The sequence below is a fragment of the Micromys minutus genome (assembly GCF_963924665.1).
Source record: "Micromys minutus genome assembly, chromosome: 3".
In the NCBI taxonomy this organism is placed as follows: domain Eukaryota; kingdom Metazoa; phylum Chordata; class Mammalia; order Rodentia; family Muridae; genus Micromys; species Micromys minutus.
Genome location: NC_137972.1, coordinates 23,248,770 through 23,269,731, shown reverse-complemented (window position 1 = coordinate 23,269,731; position 20,962 = coordinate 23,248,770). Strand labels below are relative to the sequence as shown.

Below are 20,962 nucleotides of genomic sequence, written 5' to 3'. Positions count from 1 at the left end.
AAATATTTATATTTAATCTTCACATTGTATATGTATTTCAAAACACTGTACATATAAGCATACACAGTGTAAGATGTTAAAAATACACAAGGGGACAATTGATCCCATAAAGCAATCAGAAATAGTATTTTCTAATTTAAGCCTTTACCTTGCCTTACAAAAACACTCTAAAATGACACTGTTGTTAAAGGATTAAGCATTCACCCTTACTGCTCCCTTCCCCTGCTCCCAAAACACTGAGCCCTTGGATGCCTCTTTCAGATGACCCTTCATGACATAATTTTGTCACCACTGGTTAGTCTCTTTTTACCTTGGAGCCTTGAGGAGTCTCAGCTCACTGAGTGGACACACCCCACGGGTGTTTTAGAGGACTTCACACTTTTTCTTAATTGTGTGTTTTTCTGCTGAGGTTCAGGATTCCCAAGTGCCAAATCAGGGGTTCCTGAGCCCTTGGAGACTCACAGTGACTCTGTGAAGGGGACATTATCTAAGGCTAAGTAGGTGCAAAGCAGAGTTTACTCCTAGGAAACAAAGAAGTGTTTGGATCCTGGTGAGCCTATATCAGGACAGAACAATGCTTTATAACCTTGATCCACACAGACCAGACAGACTTAGGTTTTATCTGTTTGTTGATATGCTATAAGGGTTGATTAGTCACAAACTCTCAACTGAACAGATTTCTGGGTTTTATCAATTCTATATCAATGTTAGTATGAAATTACTTATTGCTTTCTCTCTCCTGATTGTTCTCATTGTATTCCAGGAACAAGTTTCTTGTTTCTCTTTAAGTATACCTGCTTCTCCTAGCTACTATCAAGACGGGGATTTTGTTATTGGAGGACTCTTTTCCCTTAGAGTGATTAGTGGAGATGCTAGAAGTGTATATGACTTTACAGATACAACCTTTAAACCGGAACATGTTCTTGCGTAAGTGTTTGTCTTCTCTCTTTAAAAAAATAGTATTTCAGGATTTAGAATGTATAAAATATTTGTTGATCAAACCCTCTTGAATTACTTCCACTCCAGTGTCCAATGTTTTCTTTCTCTTCATGGTCTGTCTTGCTCTTACCTCCCCTACCCTACCCTCCCCCAACATCACAGACTCTTACTTAATCACAGTTTTAGATCTACTGAGTTCATTGAGGAATGCCAGTAGTGTAGTAGGATAAGACATAATCTAGAGTGTAATGAATGACTTGGGTAAACCTCAATTGAAACTCAGCCTCCCTTCCCTAGTAGCCACCAAATGCCAATAGCTACTCAGCCATGACTATGTCTCTGTGTGTCTCTCAACTTTTCATGCTGAATTCACTTAAGTATATAAAAAGGCTTTGAAAACACTTTTCATTTGAAGCAATTTTCTTTGTATTGATTAAGTGTATTGTACTGACAACATCATATTTTCTGCTTTAACTGAACTATTTTTAAATTGCCATAGTTACTCAAGTATGTATTTTCGAAGGTTTATCCTATTTTTAAGACCAAATGAAATACTTCTTCATACTTGCTATATTTCCCACAGCCTGTACTCCTCAATTTTAATTTACCAAACAAAAATTTTACACTAAATACTAAAATTGTACATTTGATAGTATCTGGTGGTACAAACCTTATATCTCAGAACTTTAGAAACAGAGGCAGGGGGATCTCTGTAAGACTGAGGCTTACATAATTTACTTAGTGAGTTTCAATCCAGCTAGAGCTAAATAAGCAAGGCACAGTCTCAAAAATATTTTTAAAGAAAATTGTGAGTTTTATAATAATTTGCACTACAAAACTTTTATAAGACTAATTCTTTGACATATTTAATATAGAATATCCTGCTTGTTTCTTGGATTATTTTGTATATTTTTCACATGACTTAAATTGTTAAGAAAACATCCAGAATTTTAGGCAGCATGGGTTGAGCTACAGGGATAAAAGAGAGGGAAGTAAATGATGTAATTATATTTTCATTAAAAATTAATTTGGAAAAAGAAGACAGATGATGATCTTTCTAATTTTTCTCCTAGATATCTCACTAAACATTATCAGCACATACTGGCATTGGTTTTTGCTATAGAAAAAATCAACAAGGACCCAAATATTCTATTCAATATGTCTCTGGGATACTATCTCTTCAATGTTGACTTTACTGAGATGAGGGCCACAGAGAGTTCTATGACTTTGCTCTCAGGAGAGAGCCCCCCAGTTCCTAACTACAGCTGCAGGCCCGAGAAGACTGATAAGATGGTTGCAGTGATAGGAGGTGTTTCAACTGGAATTTCAACTCAGATCTCCCGAGTTCTAAGTCTCTATAATGTCCCACAGGTATGCAAGGAATCCTGGTTCCTTAGGTTATACATACTAACATAGTAATAAATGCAATTAATCCATTTATTGTTTATTAATGAGGTATAAAACTACTTAAAAGTTTACTATTTAGTTATCATTTTCAATCTAAAGTATAATTTATTCATAAATTGAAATTATGCTTATATAACAAATTTGATTTAAAAACCTTTACAATTTAAAAAATATATACTGTAAATAAAACCTGTATTTCTATCACTCCAAGAAAGTTTACTTTGCCTTGTACTTTTATTGATAATGTCTTACTTTGGTTAAAACATCACAGAACATGTGGACTATAATAATTCTATTTATGTATTTTCACTGTAACTACTACAGACATATTTCTGTTTACTTTTACTGTGTTATCTGGACAGATTGTCAGATACCATTTATTTTTACAAAGAACATAGAGGTCAGACTACTCTGGCTGGACAATTGGGCTGTTTGTAATTTTCCTGAGTTGGTAGGAAAGTTTGATTTCTTTTTTGGTGTTTTCAAGTCTATTTGTTGATCAGTAATTATGTCTTAGAAACAATGCTAGAGAGATAGCCTTTATAAGTGAATTGTATCCAAATTAGTAATAAAATTGGAAATGGATATTTAGGAATAGATAAAGTTGCAAATAACATTGAGCCAGAGCTTAATGTTTCCCTGTATCCTCAGTGATCTTAAGTCTTAGAAAAATGAATTCGGCTACCATGTTGATTTCTTTTAATTTTAATCTTTACTTATTTGTTTATTCTTAAGACTGGTTCTAACCATGCAAAATTACCAGGTCTTCCTATGTAGCCCAGGATAAACTCACAGAGATTCTCCTTTCTTTACTTCTCTAAGGCTAGGATTAAAGTAATGCACTATTATGCCTGACCATTATTTTTCATTTTATAAGCTTTTATGAGTGAATTGTATTTTTTTCTTTTAAGTATTTGACTTTGGACAAATGTAAATTATGACATTTATAACTAATACAATTTTTTCTTAAGAAATGTATGCATAATTGTACTGGTCTCATTTTGACATTGGTTCTTCTACCACCTTCTCACTTGCCCCTGGCCTCTCACCTAACAACTCCTCATTCCATTTTTCCTGACATAGGATCCTTCCCTTTTCTCTGCAGCCTTTTCACTCCATGTAGGCCCCTGAATAGCCATACAATGATCCGCTGAGCTTCCTTAGTCCTTACAGAAGATCCTTCCCCCCAGTCTTTCTGTTTCCTTAAACAAAAAAAAAAAAATACCCTCCAATATTAACTGTAATTATTCCTACTTAAAGCTATTCTAAATGACTAGGTTTTCTCAAAGTTAATTAGCTTGGGTAGGTTATAAAACTAAATTAGTCTTCAACTCCCTCAAAAATCTGAGAGTGGCAAAATATCTAAAAACATGGGAAGTCTAACTTAGCTGTCAGACCTGAAACAGGTTGTAGAGACACATCTCCACTAGCAGTCCGCTGTTAGCAACATGTGAGAGTAATTCTGATTATGTAGAGGTTGTAAGCTTTTTGTGTAGAGGGTTTGTGGATTGAGAATTTAACATACAAACCTGTTTGATAAGTTAATGAATGTGGAGTCATGATTTTACCAGCTGTGGAGAATGTGAGCTAAGTTTTCCTCTAGTACAGGAGCAGCTGGGGCAAGTGGTTTTAGCACAGTAGGCTGCAGATCCATGCAGGAACCAGTAGCCAAAGTTACAGACTAAAAGAGAGACAGCTGAAAGAGGATGGAGTAGGAACCGCCTGGTAGAGAAAAAACCCAGGCTCCTGCACTAGAGCAGGATAAAAGGTTTCCACTGTTTAATATTTACTGAAACATAATGGTTTTCTTTCTTATTATTGATATATAGAAATCAATTAGTTTGGATGTTTATTTTGTGTTGTTAATTGATGAAAGTGTATATCAGTGCTGAGAGTTTTCATGATTAGTGTTCCAGTAAGAGCCCTTAAGAAAACCTTCAGACATAAACATATCATATGTGAATGGAGATAATTTACCAAGTTATCTTATTTGTGGGATTGTGTTAGGATTTCAAGCTAAAAATGAATGGTAAAAGGGAATACTCTCTAGCCCTTTGCTGGTAGTTTTATTAAGAAACTTTTTATATTTTTATCTGGCATTTTATCCAACTCACTATCCCCATTTTCAGAAATTAAGGAGTTAAGATCTTTGAGGTCTCCCCTTGCTTTGGGAGGTTTATGATTCTTTTGTCTCTTTGATTGTGTTGGATATTCGCTGGCCTGAATACTTCCTTTAGTTTTACTTGTAAATCATTTTAATGAGCCACTCAATATATTTTGAATAACTTTATTTTAAAAAACAAAGAAAAATGAACAAACTTTAAGTATTTTTGCATTAAAGTATATGAATGCATTTTTGTCAGTGCTTGGCTTTTTTTTCAAACGTTTGATAGTGTGCATTATGGTCTTTCTAGTTACACTGAGCTAAAGTACATGTAAAATAAAAATGTAACTCAGAATTAGTCAAAGTTTTTTTAGTGTGTAAGGATTTAGCATAATGGTTTTCTCTTTTCTTTCTTTTCTTTTCATAAACTTCACACATTCTGTGACATGTTTCTAGGGTGTTCAGTGCTTTCTGGGTTTAGTATTCCATTATCACTGACTGCATATCAGGTCTGTTCTTTTGTGGCTGGGTTATCTCACTCACGATGATATTCTCTAGATGCAACCATTTTCTTAAGAATTTCATTAAGTCATTGTTTCTGATAGCTGAGTAGTACTCCATTGTATAAATGTACCACAATTTTTGTATCCATTGATCTACTGAAGGACATCTGGATCGTTTCCAGCATCTGGCTTTTATAAATAGAGCTGCTATGAATAATGTGGTGCATGAATCTTTGTTGTATATTGGAGTGTCTCTGGGGTATATGCCCAGAAGTGGAATAACTGGGTCTTCAGGTAGTACTATGTCCATTTTTCGGAGGAACCACCAGACTGATTTCCAGAGTGGTTGTATCAGTTTACAACCCCACCAGCAGTGGAGAAGTGTTTCTCTTTCTCCACATCCTCACAAGCATCTGCTGTCATCTGAGTTTTGGACCTTGGACAATCTGACTGGTGTGAAGTGGAATCTCAGGGCTGTTTTGATTTGCATTTCCCTGATGGCTAAGGATGCTGACCACTTCCTTAGTTGTTTCTCAGTCATTCAATATTCCTTGATTGAGAACTTTTTCTTTAAGTCTGTACCCCATTTTTAATAGGGTTATTTGATTCTCTGGTGTCGAGCTTTTTGAGTTCCTTGTAGACCTTGGATATTAGGCCTCTATCTGATGTGGTGTTGGTAAAGATCTTTTTCCACTATATTGGCTGCCACTTTGTTTTCTTGACAGTGTATTTAACCTTACAGAAACTTTGCACTTTCATAAAGTCCCTGTTGTCAATATTTGACCTTAAAGCTTGAGCCATTGGTGTTCTGTTCAGGAAATTTTATCCTGTGCCTATGAGTTCTAAGGTTTTCCCTACTTTCTCATCTAATTGTTTCAGTGTACCTGGTTTAATGTGGAGACTTTGATCCACTTACACTTGAGCTTTGTACAAGGAGATAAGAAAGGGTCTATTTTCATTCTTATGCATGCTGAGTGCCAGTGGACCAACACCATTTGTTGAATAGGCTGTCCTTTTCACATTGAATGTTTACACCACCTTTGTCAAAAATAAGTTGACTATATATGTGAGACCTCATTTCTGGATCTTCTATTCTATTCCATTGATCCACGTGCCTATTTCTGTACCAGTACCATGCAGTTTTCAGCACAACAGCCTTGTAATATAGCTTGGGGTCAGGGATAGTGATTCCCACAGATGTTTTCTTGTTGAGGATGGATTTAGTTATTCTAGGTCTTTTGTCATTCCAAATGAATTTGCACATTGCTCTTTCCAACTCAGTGAAGAACTGGGTTGGAATTTTGATGGGGATTGCATTGAATCTGTAGATTGCTTTTGGTAAGATGGCCATTTTTAAAATGATCCTTCCAATCCATGAGCATGGGAGATCTTTCCATTTTCTGAGATCTTCCACGATTTCCTTCTTTAGAGGTTTAAAGTTCTTGTCATACAGGTCCTTCACTTGCTTAGTTAGAGTCACACTAAGGTTTTTCATAGTTTTTGTGACTATTGTGAAGGGTATCTTTCCCCAAATTTCTTTCTCCATTTTTTTGTCCTTTGAATATAGGAAGGCTACTGATCTGTTTGACTTAATTTATATCCATCCACTTTGCTGAACTTGTTTGTCAGGTGTAGGAGTTCTCTGGTGGAATTTGTGGGGTCACTTAAGTACACTATCATGTCATCTGCAAATAGTGATATTTTTACTTTTTCATTTCCAATTTTATCCCTTGATTTCCTTTTGCTGTCTAATTGCTCCGGGCAGGACTTCCAGTACTATGTTGAATAGATAGGGGGAGAGTAGGCAGCCTTGTCGAGTCCCCAATTTTACTGGGGTTGCTTCTAGTTTCCAACTGTTAACTTTGATGTTGGCTATTGGTTTGCTGTATATTATGTTTAGGTATGGACTTTGGATTCCTGTTGTTTCCAAGACTTTTAACATGCAGTGCTGATGAATTTTTTCAAATGCTTTCTCAGCATCTAGTGAGATAACAATGTGGATTTTTCTTTGATTTTGTTTATATGGTGGATTACATTGATGGATATCTTTATATTAAATGATCCCTGCATCCCAGGAATGAAGCCTACGTGTTCATGATGAATGAACCTGTTGATGTGTTCTTGGATTCGGTTTGCAAGGATTTTGTTGAGTATTTTTCATCAATGTTCATAAGTGAGATTGGTCTGAACTTCTCTATCCTTGTAGGGTCTTTGTGTGGTTTAGGAACGAGCATTACTGTATTCTCAAAAAATGAATAAGGTAGTATTCCCTCGGATTCCATTTTGTAGAATAGTTTGGAGAGTATTGGAATTATCTCCCCAATAAATGTCTGATAAAACTGCACTGAACCCATCTGGACATGGGCTTATTTTGGTTGGGAGGCATTTGATGACTTCTTCTATTTCTTGAGGTGTTGTGGGATTATTTACCTGGTTTACCTGGTCCTTGTTTAACTTTGGTATCTTGTATTTGTCTAGGAATTCATCCATTTCCTCCAGATTTTCCAGATTTCTTGAGTAAAGCTTTTGTAGTAGGATCTGATGATTTCTTGAATTTCCTCAGTTTCAGTCATTATTTCTCCCCTTTCCTTTCTGATTTTGTTAATTTGGATACTCTCCATTGCCCTCTAGTTAGTTTGGCTAAGGGTTTATCAATCTTTTTAATTTTTTCAAAGAACCAGCTCTTGGTTTTGTTGATTCTTTCAATGGATTTTTTTGTTTCTATTTGGTCTATGTCTGCCCTAAGTTTGATTATTTCTTGCTGTCTACTCCTCTTGGGTGTATGTGCTTCCTTTTGTTCTAGAGCTTTCAACTGTGCTCTCAGGATGCTAGTGTATGCTCTCTCTAGTTTCTTTTTGGAAGCACTCAGAGCTATGAGATTTCCTCTCAGTACTGCTTTCATTGCATCCCATAGGTTTGGGTGTTTCGTGTATTCATATTAATTAAATTCTAGAAAATCCCTAATTTCTTTCTTTATTTCTTCTTTGACCTTGCTATCATTTAATAGAGCATTGTTTAGTTTCCATGTGTATATGGGCTTTTTGTTGTCTTTGTTGTTATTAAAGACCACCCTTAGACCATGATGATCTTAAAGGATGCATGGGCATATTTCAATCTTCTTGTATTGACTGAGGCTCATTCTGTGTCCAATTATGTGGTCAGTTTTTGAGAAGGGGCCTTGAGGTGCTGAGAAGTTGTATTCTTTAGTTTTAGGATGATATGTTCTATAGATATCTATTAATTCCAGTTGGTTCATAGTCTCTGTTAGTTTTACAGTGTCCTTGTTCAGTTTCTGTTTCCATGATCTGTCCAATGGTGAGAGTGGGGTATTTAAGTCCCCACTATTATATGTGGGGTAAAATGTATTTTTTGAGCTTTAGTAGGGTTTCTTTTATGAATATGGGTTCTTTTGTATTTGAAGCATATATGTTAAGGATTGAGATTTCCTCCTGACAGATTTTTCCTGTAATGAGTAAAAAATGTCCTTATTTATCTTTTTTGATAACTTTTGGTTGAAAATCTACTTTATACGATATTAGAATAGCCACTCCAGCTTGCTTTTTGGGGCCATTTGCTTGAAAGTATTTTTTTCCAACCTTTTATTCTGAGATAGTATCGGTCTTTATCTCTGAGATGAGTTTCCTGTATGCAGCAAAAAACTGTGTTTTCTTTATGTATCCAGTCTGATAGCCTATATCTTTTTATTGGGGAGTTGAGTCCATTTATGTTAATAGATATCAAGGAATAGTGATTACTGTTTCCTGCTATTGTTGTTTTGGTAGGTTGAATTGATCCTGTGTATTTCCTCTTTTCTTTTTCTTCCTTAGAAGTTTTCTTGTTTTTATTATGAGGTGGTTCCTCTCATTGTATTGGGTTTTCTACCTATGATTCATTATAGTTCTGGGTTTGTGGTAATATATTGTGTGAATTTAGTTTTGTCTTGGAATATCTTCATCTTGCCATTTTTGGTGATTGATAGTTATCCTGGATATGGCATCTTGGGCTGGCACTTGTGCTCTCTCAGGGTCTGCATGATGTCTTTCCAGGCTCTGCTAGCTTTCATAGTTTCTGTTGTGAAATCGGGTGTGATTCTGATTGGTCTGCCTTTATATGTTACATGACCTCTTTCCCTTACTGGTTTTAGTATTCTTTCCTTGCTTTGGCCACTTAGTGTTTTGACTATTATGTGTCAGGTGGAATTTCTTTTCTGGTCCAAACTATTTAAAGTTCTGTAGGCTAGTTTAATGCTCATGGTCATCTCATTTTTAAAGGTATGGAAGTTTTCTTCCAGGATATTTACTGTACCTCTTAGTTGATATTCTTCACTCTCTTCTATTCTTATTATCCTTAGGTTTGGTCTTCTCATTGTGTCCTGGATCTCCTGGACATTTTGGGTTAGGAGCATTTTGGTTTTTGCATCTTATCTGACTGTTTTGTCTACATTTTCAATGTTGTCTTCAGCCCCCAAGATTCTCTCTTCCATCTCCTGTAGTCTGTTGGAAATGCTTGCATCTGTGACTCCTGATTTCTTTTTTAGCTTTTCCACCTCCAGGGCTGTCTCTTTTAGTGTTTTCTTTACTATGTCTATTTCCGTTTTAAATTCCTTTTTCCATTCCTTCATCTCTTTGTTTCTGTTTTATTATAGTTATTTGAGTGTTTTTCTAGTTTCTTCTTTAAAAGCTTCTAATTCTTTATGCTTTTCTCCCATTCTTGTTTAAGGATCTCTATCATAATCTTGAGGTATGATTTCTTGTCTGAGTCTTCTTTTTCTGGAGTGTTTGGCATTCTGCTGTTGTTGTGATGGGAGAGCTGGGTTCCAGTGTTGCCAGGTTGTCTTGATTTCCCTGGGATACATTCTTTTGCTTTTCTCTTGCCATCTTGTAGTCAGTGATTGGTTCTCACCTTTCCCTTGTACCTGGCCTGTGTCCCTGGATCTCTGCTGATCCTGGTGGCAGATGTTCCGAGTGCCTGTTGTGTACTATGGAAGCCATTAGCTGGAAACAGAGGGCCCGATGCCAACGGGTTCCTGAATCACTGGATCACACCAGGCGGGCAGTCGCACACTTTCCAAGTGCTCTGCGAATTCCTCTCTGCAACCTGACTAGTCGGAATTCCTTCTCACCCAGTTCTCTCCAATCCTGTGTTGTCTGGGTCGCCCCCTCTCCTGTTGGCAAATGTTCCTAGTGCCTCAAGATTTATTTATTTTATGTGTGTAACTTTTATCCTTCATGCATGTTATGTATAACACTGTGTACCAAATGTCCATGTGCCCTGACTCACAGGGCAGTCAACAGGAACCTGGGATCACCTAGGGGAAAATGAGGGACATGAGACACAAAGAACAGACAGCAAGTCAAGAGGTCTGATCAAGCTGACAAATTTTTATTTTTCACATGCTAGTTTTATACAGGTAGAAGAAGGAAGACAAGCACAGGGCTAGGGGACTATCCAGCTAAAGAACTTTTCACAACACTTTGTGGAGAATTATATAGAAAAGGGGAGTACATAGTTGCAACAGAATGTTCTGCCAAGAGGATCTTTTGACTGGGTGACTGTTCTACTCAGATAGCTACTAATCAAAGTGAGATCATCTGATTTCTTAGAAAAGAACTCTATTATTGGAAAAAGAACCCTAGACCAATATCTAGGCAAAATGGTGTTACTCAGGCTAAGGGAATTTAATTCTGTCAGCTCCCAGTTTATCCTTCCTGTTTATTTGGTTTATGACCTGTATGGCTATAGGCAAGTGCATATCTATCTGTCTGGAGACTATGGGCGTTCACCAGAGAGGAGAAGCATTGACTGATCCTTCTAGATGTGTTTACATGGTGTCCTTCTGAAGAGAGGGTCTGACTGTCCTTGTAAGAGATTCAAGAATGGCCAAGAGCACTTCTGAACACCAAACTCTAAGAAACCAGGTTTGCTTCCCAAGGTACTCAGAGACAGAATGCATGGTCCTCCATTTTGCAGTGCTTTGCCTTCAACCTCTCACTGGTGCCCACACTTCTCATAACCAAGTGTGCATAAATCTGAGTCCTATGTACACCCTTTAGGAGGCCCACTCATTGTGGGTTCATCAAGACCACAATCTGCTAGGTCAAATTGATAATGGACTTGTATTTGGGTGCAAGGGAGTCAATTTGCTGGCCAGTGAACTTCTCAAGCCTATTAAAGGCCCAGGGTCCAAGGCCAGCAGTATCAGAAAACTTACTATGGGCCAAGAATGAACGGGAGAAGTGTGGTAAGTCATGGAGAAGTAAGTGAAAAGTTCGGCAGAAAGAACAGAGCAGAATATGTTACCTAGTAACCTGATTGCAGAATACATGAAGGTGGCCTGAATGGCCTGATGGTATTCTATACAAGCTGAATCATAGAAGCTGATGTAACCTATTAATATTGACACTAATGTATTTTATAATGAATGGCTCCAAATATCTCTGGGGCTCCCCGCCATAATGTAAACATGGACCCTATTTTTTTAGTTCATGGCAAAAGCTCCATAATTTGTGTTGGATAGAGATGGCTGGTGAGAGATCTATGTCTATATCTTCTTCTTCGAAATTTAACTGATCTTTCTTAGATAGCCTAGAATAATGTATCTTAATTGGTCTTTCTGCTATCTTATCTATTTGTTGTTTAGTAAATGTGGTTAATCTATTAAAGGCTCAAAAAGAAAAGAAATAAGAAGTAATCTTATCAGGGATCCTAAAATGTTAGGCTGGAGTGTAGACACCACGGTGAAGTTGACAAACACTTTTTGTACCAACTCTTTCTCTCTCTCTCTCTCTCTCTCTCTCTCTCTATATATATATATATATATATATATATATATATATATATATATATATATATATATATGTCTCTTTTGTTTACATAAAAACAGAACTTTACCTGAGGGCAGCACAAAGACCACCCTTTTGAGGACACAGGAGGTCCAGTCCTCACCTGTTTTGAGAACAACTTCAGTGAATGAGGATAGAAAATCGTACAGGTCATCAATCTGCTGTTGCAGACATTGGATGTCTTCAGCAATAGCCATCTGTAGTTCTCTGTATCTGGAGTCTGAAAGTATAATGGAGGAAATACATTTTTCAGTTCCTACAGGCACTAGGCTGAGAATAGATATAGTAATAGCCAAAATGGGCTCTCTCCTTTGACTATGCAGGACAGGAAAGGTGTCTCAAGACTTATCCCAGTGATAGAAAAATTCATCAGAGCAATAGCAGATTAGTCAGGGTACCATCTTAATGAGAATGCAAAGTCCAGGTCATTCTTGTAGAAGACAGAGATGAAAAGGCAAAGTATTAGGCCATCTAGGCAAATCCACCATGTCTCATTGGTGGAGAAAATGAAAGCATCTTCCTTATCATGGACAAAGGTCACATTGCAGAGGTAGTAATGAGGTGGTGGATTGGAGGAGCCAGCACAGACCCCTAGGCCTGATACCTGTGATAGGGACATTTTTGCCATTTTGAGGTCTGCCACTGACATGCCCGTGAAGAATTGGCATAGAAAAAAAGTCATCATAAACAGCAATAGCTTCATTGAACAGTGCCTGGGAATGATAACAAAGCCAACAATCATTAACCACATTGGGGGAGGTTGCATTGAACATTAAGTATATTTGGTTTACCAGGGTCAGGATTAGGATTTTAGTGGGTGTAAATAAGGGAGAGGGTAAGGGGTAATGAAAGGACCAGCAGAAAGTACATGTGAGCAAGCAAGTCCTGGATCTTGGGCAGTAAGACCTTTTGTGGCTGTAATGGGGGTGGGGCATGGGAGACTTAGAGGTAAGTTGGGGGACTAAGACAGGGTTTGGCCCAATGGGAACTGGGCTATTAATGTGTAATGGCTCTTTAAAGAGTTTGACAGTGAAAGTTAGACCTGTGTCAGTGTGATATTGGTAGAGCCTAAGCTCCCAGGAGGAACCTTTTATCTAATCTTTTGTCTTGGCCCTATCTAAGATTCTACTAGTTAAGGGGAAACACCAGCCACAATTTTTGATGTTGGTGTCCTTACATTCTGGGGAGACAGTTTAAAGGAAAGCTTTTGGAAATCTCTGGTCACTGTTATATAATCCCAGGTGGAAGAGGGGGACCACTCCCTGTAGTCTTGCTTGCCAGCTTTTACAGAAAAAATCAGCCAAGCTTCCATATGTATGCAGGAGGAAATGGTCATGATGCCACCATGGGCAGACATAGAAAACTGTTCCTTGTAGGAATGTGTAGCAGAATTGGTTATCACAGCCAGCTTTGACAGACAGAAAGATTGAAATAAGGAGATTTTCGAGGGAGTATGACTGTGTATTTAGTATGTTTTCCTTGGGAGCAGTATCTAATTTGAGCTGGTGTTCAAGACCCCAGAGGGCATTGGCTCCAGGGCCCTGTTTACAAAGGTTAGGGGTTAATATATCTGGCCACCAAGTTGAGGTGGATATTTTAGAGGAAGACCATATGACCACCTTTCTTTCTTAAAGAACTACCCAAGTATAATTCCATGGCATGCGTCTATTAGGTGGGGCTTTTGTAGAGGTAGTTTGGAGATTGTTATCATAGTACAAAGGATCATCACCAGTCCTTGGATGAGCAGCATCTGAAAGAGAAGATGAACAAGTCTCAGGAGGAGACTGCTGCTCCATTCTGTACAGTGATGGGTTAACAGGTTTGATTAGCTTCTCAGGAAGCCATCTTGGATCTTGAGTTTTCTTGATCATAAATGCAGGCTAAACCTTGGCCCCATAAGAAGGCCTGGATGAGGTCCCTTACATTGGCCCATAAGGAGATCTCTCCACTGTACTAATGCATGTGAATCCTGAGATGTTGGATATTAAGTGGCTTAAGTCCCAAAATGAAAAGGGACTTTTGGGAGAATGCTTGTCCCATCATGTTATGTTTAAGGATTCTTGTCTCAGATGTGTTTTCTGAACAAAGCCACCAAAGGACAGGTTGTGTAATCATTCTGTCTCTCTCTGGAAGAACACAGAAGGCCTTCTTTACTATATGCACAGAGTTCTCTCCAGAGAGACCCCAGAGAGCCCTATGTTTTGAGGGCCAATTGCACAGACTGGCTGGGCAGACAACAGGAATCCAGGATCACCTAGGATAGAATGAAAGACAGAGTTGCAAAGAACAGACAGCAAGTCAAGAGGTCTGATCAAGCTGATCAACTTTTATTTTTAACATGTTAGTTTTATATAGGTATAAGAAGAAAGTAAGGCATGAGGCTAAAGGACTTTCCATCTAAAGGACTTTTAACAGTACCCTTTTTGGAGAATTACATTGGGAGGGGAACTACCAAGAAGACTCTTCGGGGTGCTGTTACTGCTCGTTGTCACGCCCACACTAGTTCAGTGTTAGAAAATAAGTTGTTTCCTGAGATGGCAACCTGCCCCTGCCCTCTATGACATAGGAAGTGACCAACTATAGCTCTTCTACTTTGTCAGCTCATCTCCCTAGAAGAACAGCTGTCTTCCTGAGAGAAACTTCTGGACTGAAGACCTGAGAGAACATGGGGCTTTTCCTGTCAGTAGGACAACAGGTCTCTTTAAAACAGACTCTAGCCTTATATTTAGATGTGATTTGTAATATGTAAAACATATTTTTATTTATAGTTTTAAAGGAGTTCATTTGGATTTTAGAAATAAGTTTCATTAACAAAGTTTAATGTTTTATAAAGTTTATGTTTTATAAAACAATCTATGTTTTCTTAATTTGGTTTGATGGGACTCATGAATGTACTTTTAGTATATTAATATCTAAATTGTGTCATCTTATTTCATCTACTTATATAGCTTACTTTTGTGCACTTACTAAATATATATTTCTTTATACTGTAGTTTTCTTCCTCAAATTATTCATATTTACTTCATTTTCTGATTTCTTCTTTCCTATTCCTCCTACTTTTCTCTACCCTATGCTCTCTTCCAGTAAATTAACAAGTATTCAGTGTCTGTATTAAATTATCCTGACTTTGGATTCAATAAGCTATATGTTTACTAAACATTCAAATTCAGATATTTGGTGAGCAGTCAGTGAATGAAGCCATATTGTGAGCTGTGGATTAGGGAAAGATCTAGTGACCATTTGATTTTAGGAGATTGTTTACAGAATTTATGGGGAAAGGATAATCAAGGCCCCATCTGAGCCATGGGACACTGGGATATTCTGATATCACCAGTTTAGAGATAGAAGATTCAGTATGGCAGACTCATAGTATTGGACAAACCTTGGAAATACATTTCCTGATGAAAATATTCCTGGAACTCATTTAAGGAATAAGTTCATACCCATATTCAATACTAAGTACAGCAAATTTTAATAATTTATCATTGATATAGCAGATTAGTAATTAGAGATCTTGTACAAAACTCACCCCAGAGGAGGTGCGCTCTAGCGAATAGGAATGGCAGCTTAGTCATCTCAGTTGAAGTTTTTTGGTAGGAAGGATAGGAATGTGACAGAGGTGGCCAGAGGTTCCTGTTCAAGAAGAGGCTTTACAACTTTAATGAGGTAGATAGTAAGCCCTTTATACTAAGCAAGCTTATTTTTTGATAGTTTACTATGGAATGAGCATTACAGAAAGACTATCCACAAAACAATATCAGGGAAATATATATTTCACAAGTAGATGTTAAAATGCCTCATGGGTTCCTATTTGTTGGTTAACTAATTTCCGATGTGTGACTTCAAGTAAACAAGAATTTAGAGTTAAGATTCCTGTACTTGCATTGTCAGAAAAAGGCAAGGTTTGATATAGGAAGTGACAAATTTGCAAATGCTCATGTTTGACATGTATTAGAACAACTGGGAAAACCAGATAGACACACTGTGGAACTGTCTTATACATTCTATAGAACATGAACAAAAAAATAACTTTTGCGTGAGAAGTGATAAGAAGTTGGTGGGTTTTAGGTTTAAAAAAATGGTATTTCTTAGCAAACTTATCTGTTTAGTTTTTCTGGAGTGCATTAAGAAAACAGGTAAACCAAATCATCGGGAAAATATAACTACCTTCTCTCTAAAACAATAACTATCTTATATATCTAAGAATATAACTTTCTTAACTAGTAACTTTCTTCCTGTTTAGATCAGTTGTGCCCCTTTTGACCAGAGTCTTGAGAGCAGAGTCCAGCTCCAGTCTCCTTACCAGTTTCCTGTGCACTCCACAGCCCTGTACCAGGGAATTATTCAACTGCTGCTACACTTCACTTGGGTCTGGGTTGGCCTGGTGGTTCCAGATGATGCGAGGGGAGAAGTCTTCCTTAGGGAAATCACAGAGGAGATGACCAACCATGGAATTTGTGTTGCATTTGCAGAAAAGAATCCAATATTTTTTACTAGAGAAAATATAAACTGGGAACGTTTTAGGGAAAGATTCACAATGACCCGTGTTATAGTTGCAATTGGGGACACACAGTCTTTTCTGAGGACAGCCTTTATCATCACTTGCTATAAACCTTTTGGTAATGTCTGGATCACAACTTCTGATTGGGATATCACCACATTACCCTTTAGAGAAGATGATGCTTATACATACTTCGGTGGAGGATTATCATTTTCAGTTTACATGGGTAAAATATTGAGATTCAAGAATTTTCTCAAGAGTGTAAAACCTGGAAAATACCCTCATAATATCTTTATCAGAGAACTGTGGTTGATCTTATTTGGATGTCCATATTCATATCAGCCCTCGATCTGGGAAGATCAGTGTGATGAAAAGCTGAGCACACTACCTCTACACCGGTGGGACATGAATACCTCACCCTACAGCTTCAAAGTCCATGCAGCTGTGTATGCCATTGCCCAGGCACTCCATGAGGAGCTGTCACTCAGAGTGGAAGGAGACTCACTCCATAAAGATGTACTCCAGGCTCCTCTCCCATGGAAGGTAGCAGTATATGCTTTTGTATTTACCTAAGCATTGGGCCCTGCCTTGTATTTCTCAATTTTGATATATGATCTTTCCTAATTAGTGTTAGAAAAATATTTCTGTTCTTAGCATATGACTTTAGGGAACTGTCTTTTTCCTAATGTACTCATGTTTATTTAATTAGCATAAAGTAATAGTGTTAAAAAGTAAAGAGAATCACATTTTATTCGTTCAAGTTGAGCTAATATTCCTACTAAAATATATATGTATATGGTGCTAAAAAATGATTTTCCTAATTTAACAAATTCAAGCAATAATATTTAAGCTCTTTAATTGTCACATTTTTGTCATTTTACTTTTATTGTTTTGTGAAGAATTTATAGGATTAAAACCAAGATACTTGTTAAGTACAAATATAGGACATTTTTAAAAAATTTTAGGTCCATTTGAAGCCAATAGCTTATTTTGTTTTGTTAAACATATCCTAGAAGAATATATAGCTTCTTCCATAAGGCTAGACTTTATAATTCATGACTATTTTCTAGCCTATGGGAGTCTGAGGCATAAGGAATATGAGTTGAAGCCAGCCTAGGCTGCATAGACAGTACTTGTCTTAAAAATCAAATTCAGAATAAAACTGAAACCAAAACAGTCTCTCTAAAATGAAGCTGGGTTGAATAGACTGATAATGTCATGAAACATCACCTTTCCTAAGGTTTATCACTCTGCACCTGCTTATATTTTTTTGTTATTTTTGATTGAAGACCTTTATTTTTAAAAAACAAAGATAAATGTACAAGTCTCAAGCATTTCTGCATAAAAGCATAGGACCACACCTCCATCATTGCTTGGACTTTTTTAAGGTTTGATAGTGTGCATCAAAATCACACCAGTCACAATGAGCACAAAGTATATTCAAAACAGGAATTAACCTGAAATTAGCCAAAGTTTTCTTGGTGTGTAAAGAGCAAACATAATGGTTTTTTCTTTCCTTTCCTTTTCTTTTTTTTTTTTTTTTTTTTTTCATGAACTTCACACAGTCTGTGAGTTGTTTCTGGGGTGTTGTAGAGCTTTCTGGGGAAAGTATCCAATGATCAGTGACTACATAATATGTCTGTTCTTTTCTGATGGGGTTATCTCACTCAGGATGGTATTCTCTAGATGCATCCATTTTTTTAAGAATTTCATAAGGTCATTGTTTCTGATAGCTGAGTAGTACTCCATTGTGTTAATATACCATAATTTTTGTATAAATTCCTCTATTGATGGAAATCTGGGTTCTTTCCAGCTTCTGCCTATTATAAATAGAGCTTCTATGAATATTGTGGTGTATGTGTCTCTGTTGTATATTGGAGCATCTCTGAGGTAAATGCCCAGAGTGGAATAACTGGGTCTTCAGGTAGTACTATTTCCAATTTTCTGAAGAATCACTAAACTGATTTCAAGAGAGGTTGTACCTGTTTAAAAGCCCACCTACAGTGAAGAAGTGTTCTTCTTTCTCCACATTCTCATCAGCATCTGCTGTCATCAGAAATTTTATTCTTGGCCAATCTGACTGGTGTAAGGTAGAATCTCAGGGTTGTTTTGATTTGCATTTCACTGATGGCTAATGATGTCAAGCACTTCCTTAGATGCTTCTCAGCCATTCAATATTCCTGAATTGAGAACTTTTTGTTTAGCTCTCTACCCCATTTTGAGTTCTTTGTACATTTTTGATATTAGGCCTCTATCTGATGTGGGCTTAGTAAAGATCTTCTTCCACTCTGTTGGCTACCGTTTTGTTTTCTTGACAGTGTCTTTAACCTTACAGAAACCTTGCAATCTCATTTAGTCCCATTTGTCAACCTTTGACCTTAGAACATAAGCTATTGGTGTTCTGTTCAGGAAATTTTCTCCTGTGCCTATGTGTTCTAAGGTTTTCCCTACTTTCTCTTCTAATAGTTTCAATGTACCTAGGTTAATGTGGAGATCTTTGATCAACTTGTACTTGAGCTTTGTACAAGGAGATATGAAAGGGTCTATTTTCATTCTTCTGCATGTTGTGTGCCAGTTGGACCAACACCATTTGTTGAAGAGGTTTTCCTTTTTCCATTGAATGTTTATACCGCCTTTGTCAAAAATCAGGTGACCATATATGTGAGGGCTCATTGCTGGATCTTCTATGCTATTCCATTGATCCACTTGCCTATTTCTGTACCAGTACCATGCATTTTTTACCACCACGGCCTTGTAATATAGCTTGAGGTAGGGGATTGTGATTCCCGAAGAGATTTTCTTGTTCCTGAGGATGGATTTCGCTATTAAAGGTCTTTTGTTATTCCAGATGAAATTACACATTGCTCTTTCCAAATCAATGAAGAACTGGGTTGGAATTTTGATGGGGATTGCATTGAATCTGTAGATTGCCTTTGGTAAGATGGCCATTTTTACAACATTGATTCTTCCAATCCATGAGCATGGGAGATCATTCCATTTTCTGAGATCTTCCTCAGTTTCCTTCTTTAGAGGTTTAAAGTTTTTCTCATACAGGTCCTTTACTTCCTTAGTTAGAATCATGCCAAAGTATTTCATAATTTTTGTGACTATTGTGAAGGGATTTTTTCCCTAATTTCTTTCTCCACATGTTTGTCCTTTGAGTAGAAGAAGACTACTGATTTTTTTTGAGTTAATTTTATATCCAGCCACTTTGCTGAACTTGTGTAGCACCTGTCAGAGTTCTCTAGTCGAATTTGTGGGGTCGCTTAACTACACTATCATGTCATCTGCAAATAGTGACGTTTTTCTTCTGCGTTTCCAATTTGTATCCCTTTGATTTCTGTTTGCTGTCTAATTGCTCTGGCCAGGACTTCCAGTACTGTTTCGCATTGATAGGGGGAGAGTGGACAGCCCTGTTGAGTCCCTGATTTTAGTGGTATTTCTTCAAGTTTCCCACCTTTAAGTTTGATGTTGTCTATTGGTTTGCTGTATATTGCTTTTATTATGTTTAGCTATGGGCCTTGAATTCCTGTTCTTTCCAAGAGTTTTAACATGAAGGGGTATTGAATTTTGTCAAATGTTTTCTCAGCATCTAGTGAGATGACCTTGTGTTTTTTTTTTCTTTGAGTTTGTTTATATGTTGGATTACATTGATAAATTTCCATATATAAAACCATCCCTGCATCTTAGGGATGAAGCCCACTTGATCATGGTGAATGATCCTTCTGATTTTTTCTTGAATATAGTTTGCCAGGATTTTGTTGAGTATTTTTGCATCAATATTCATAAGTGAGATTGGTCTGAAATTTTCTTTCCTTGTAGGGTCATCGTGTGATTTAGGAACAAGGGTTACTGTAGCCTTAAAAAATGAGTTAGGTAGTGTTCCATCTGATTCTATTTTGTGGAAATGTTTGGAGAGTGTTGGTATTATGTCCTCAATAAATGTTTGATAAAATTCTGCACTGAACCCATCTCTACCTGGGAGTTTTTGGTTTGGAGGCTTTTGATGACTGCTTCTATTTCTTTAGATGTTATGAGATTATTTAGATGGTTTACCTGGTCCTGGTTTAACTTTGCTATCTAGAATTTTTTTCTGAATTCATCAATTTCCTCTAGATTTTCCAGCTTCATTCATTATAGGCTTTTGTAGTGGAATCTGATGATTTCTTGAATTTCCTCAGTTTCAGTTGTTATTTCTCCACTTTTCTTTCTGATTTTGTTAATTTGGATACTCTCTCTTTGCCCTCTACTTAGTCTGACTAAGGGTTTATCAATATTGTTAATTTTCTCAAAGAACCAACACTTGGTTTTGTTGATTCTTTGAATGGTTGTTTTTGTTCCTATTTGGTCTATATCTGCCCAAGTTTGATTATTTCTTGCCGTCTACTTCTCCTGGGTTATCTGCTTCCTTTTGTTCTAGAGCTTTTAGCTGTGCTGTCAAGTTGCTGGTGTATGCTCTCTCCAGTTTTTTTGGAAGCACTAAGCACAATGAGTTTTAATAGAGCATTGTTTAGTTTCCATGTGTATATGGGCTTTTTATTGTCTTTGTTGTGGTTAAAGACCAGCCTTAGAAAATAGTGATCTGAAAGGATCCATGGGAGTATTTCAATCTTCTTATATCTATTGAGGCTCATTTTGTGACCAGTTATGTGGTCAATTTTCAAGA

The 20,962-nt window shown here is 37.1% G+C and overlaps 1 protein-coding gene across 1 annotated transcript in view; it reads left to right on the top strand.

The window, feature by feature from the left end:
* Positions 1 to 712: 712 nt before the first annotated feature.
* The window catches only part of LOC308419298 (vomeronasal type-2 receptor 26-like), a gene marked incomplete at both ends in the record, with an annotated part of 61,285 nt that continues 41,035 nt past the window's right edge, over positions 713 to 20,962 (top strand). The window contains 3 exons of the mRNA XM_080914979.1: positions 713 to 927; positions 2,013 to 2,310; positions 16,039 to 16,839. Of these exons, the coding sequence (XP_080771105.1) occupies positions 713 to 927; positions 2,013 to 2,310; positions 16,039 to 16,839 (1,314 nt within the window). The remainder of the gene's footprint in view (positions 928 to 2,012; positions 2,311 to 16,038; positions 16,840 to 20,962) is intronic.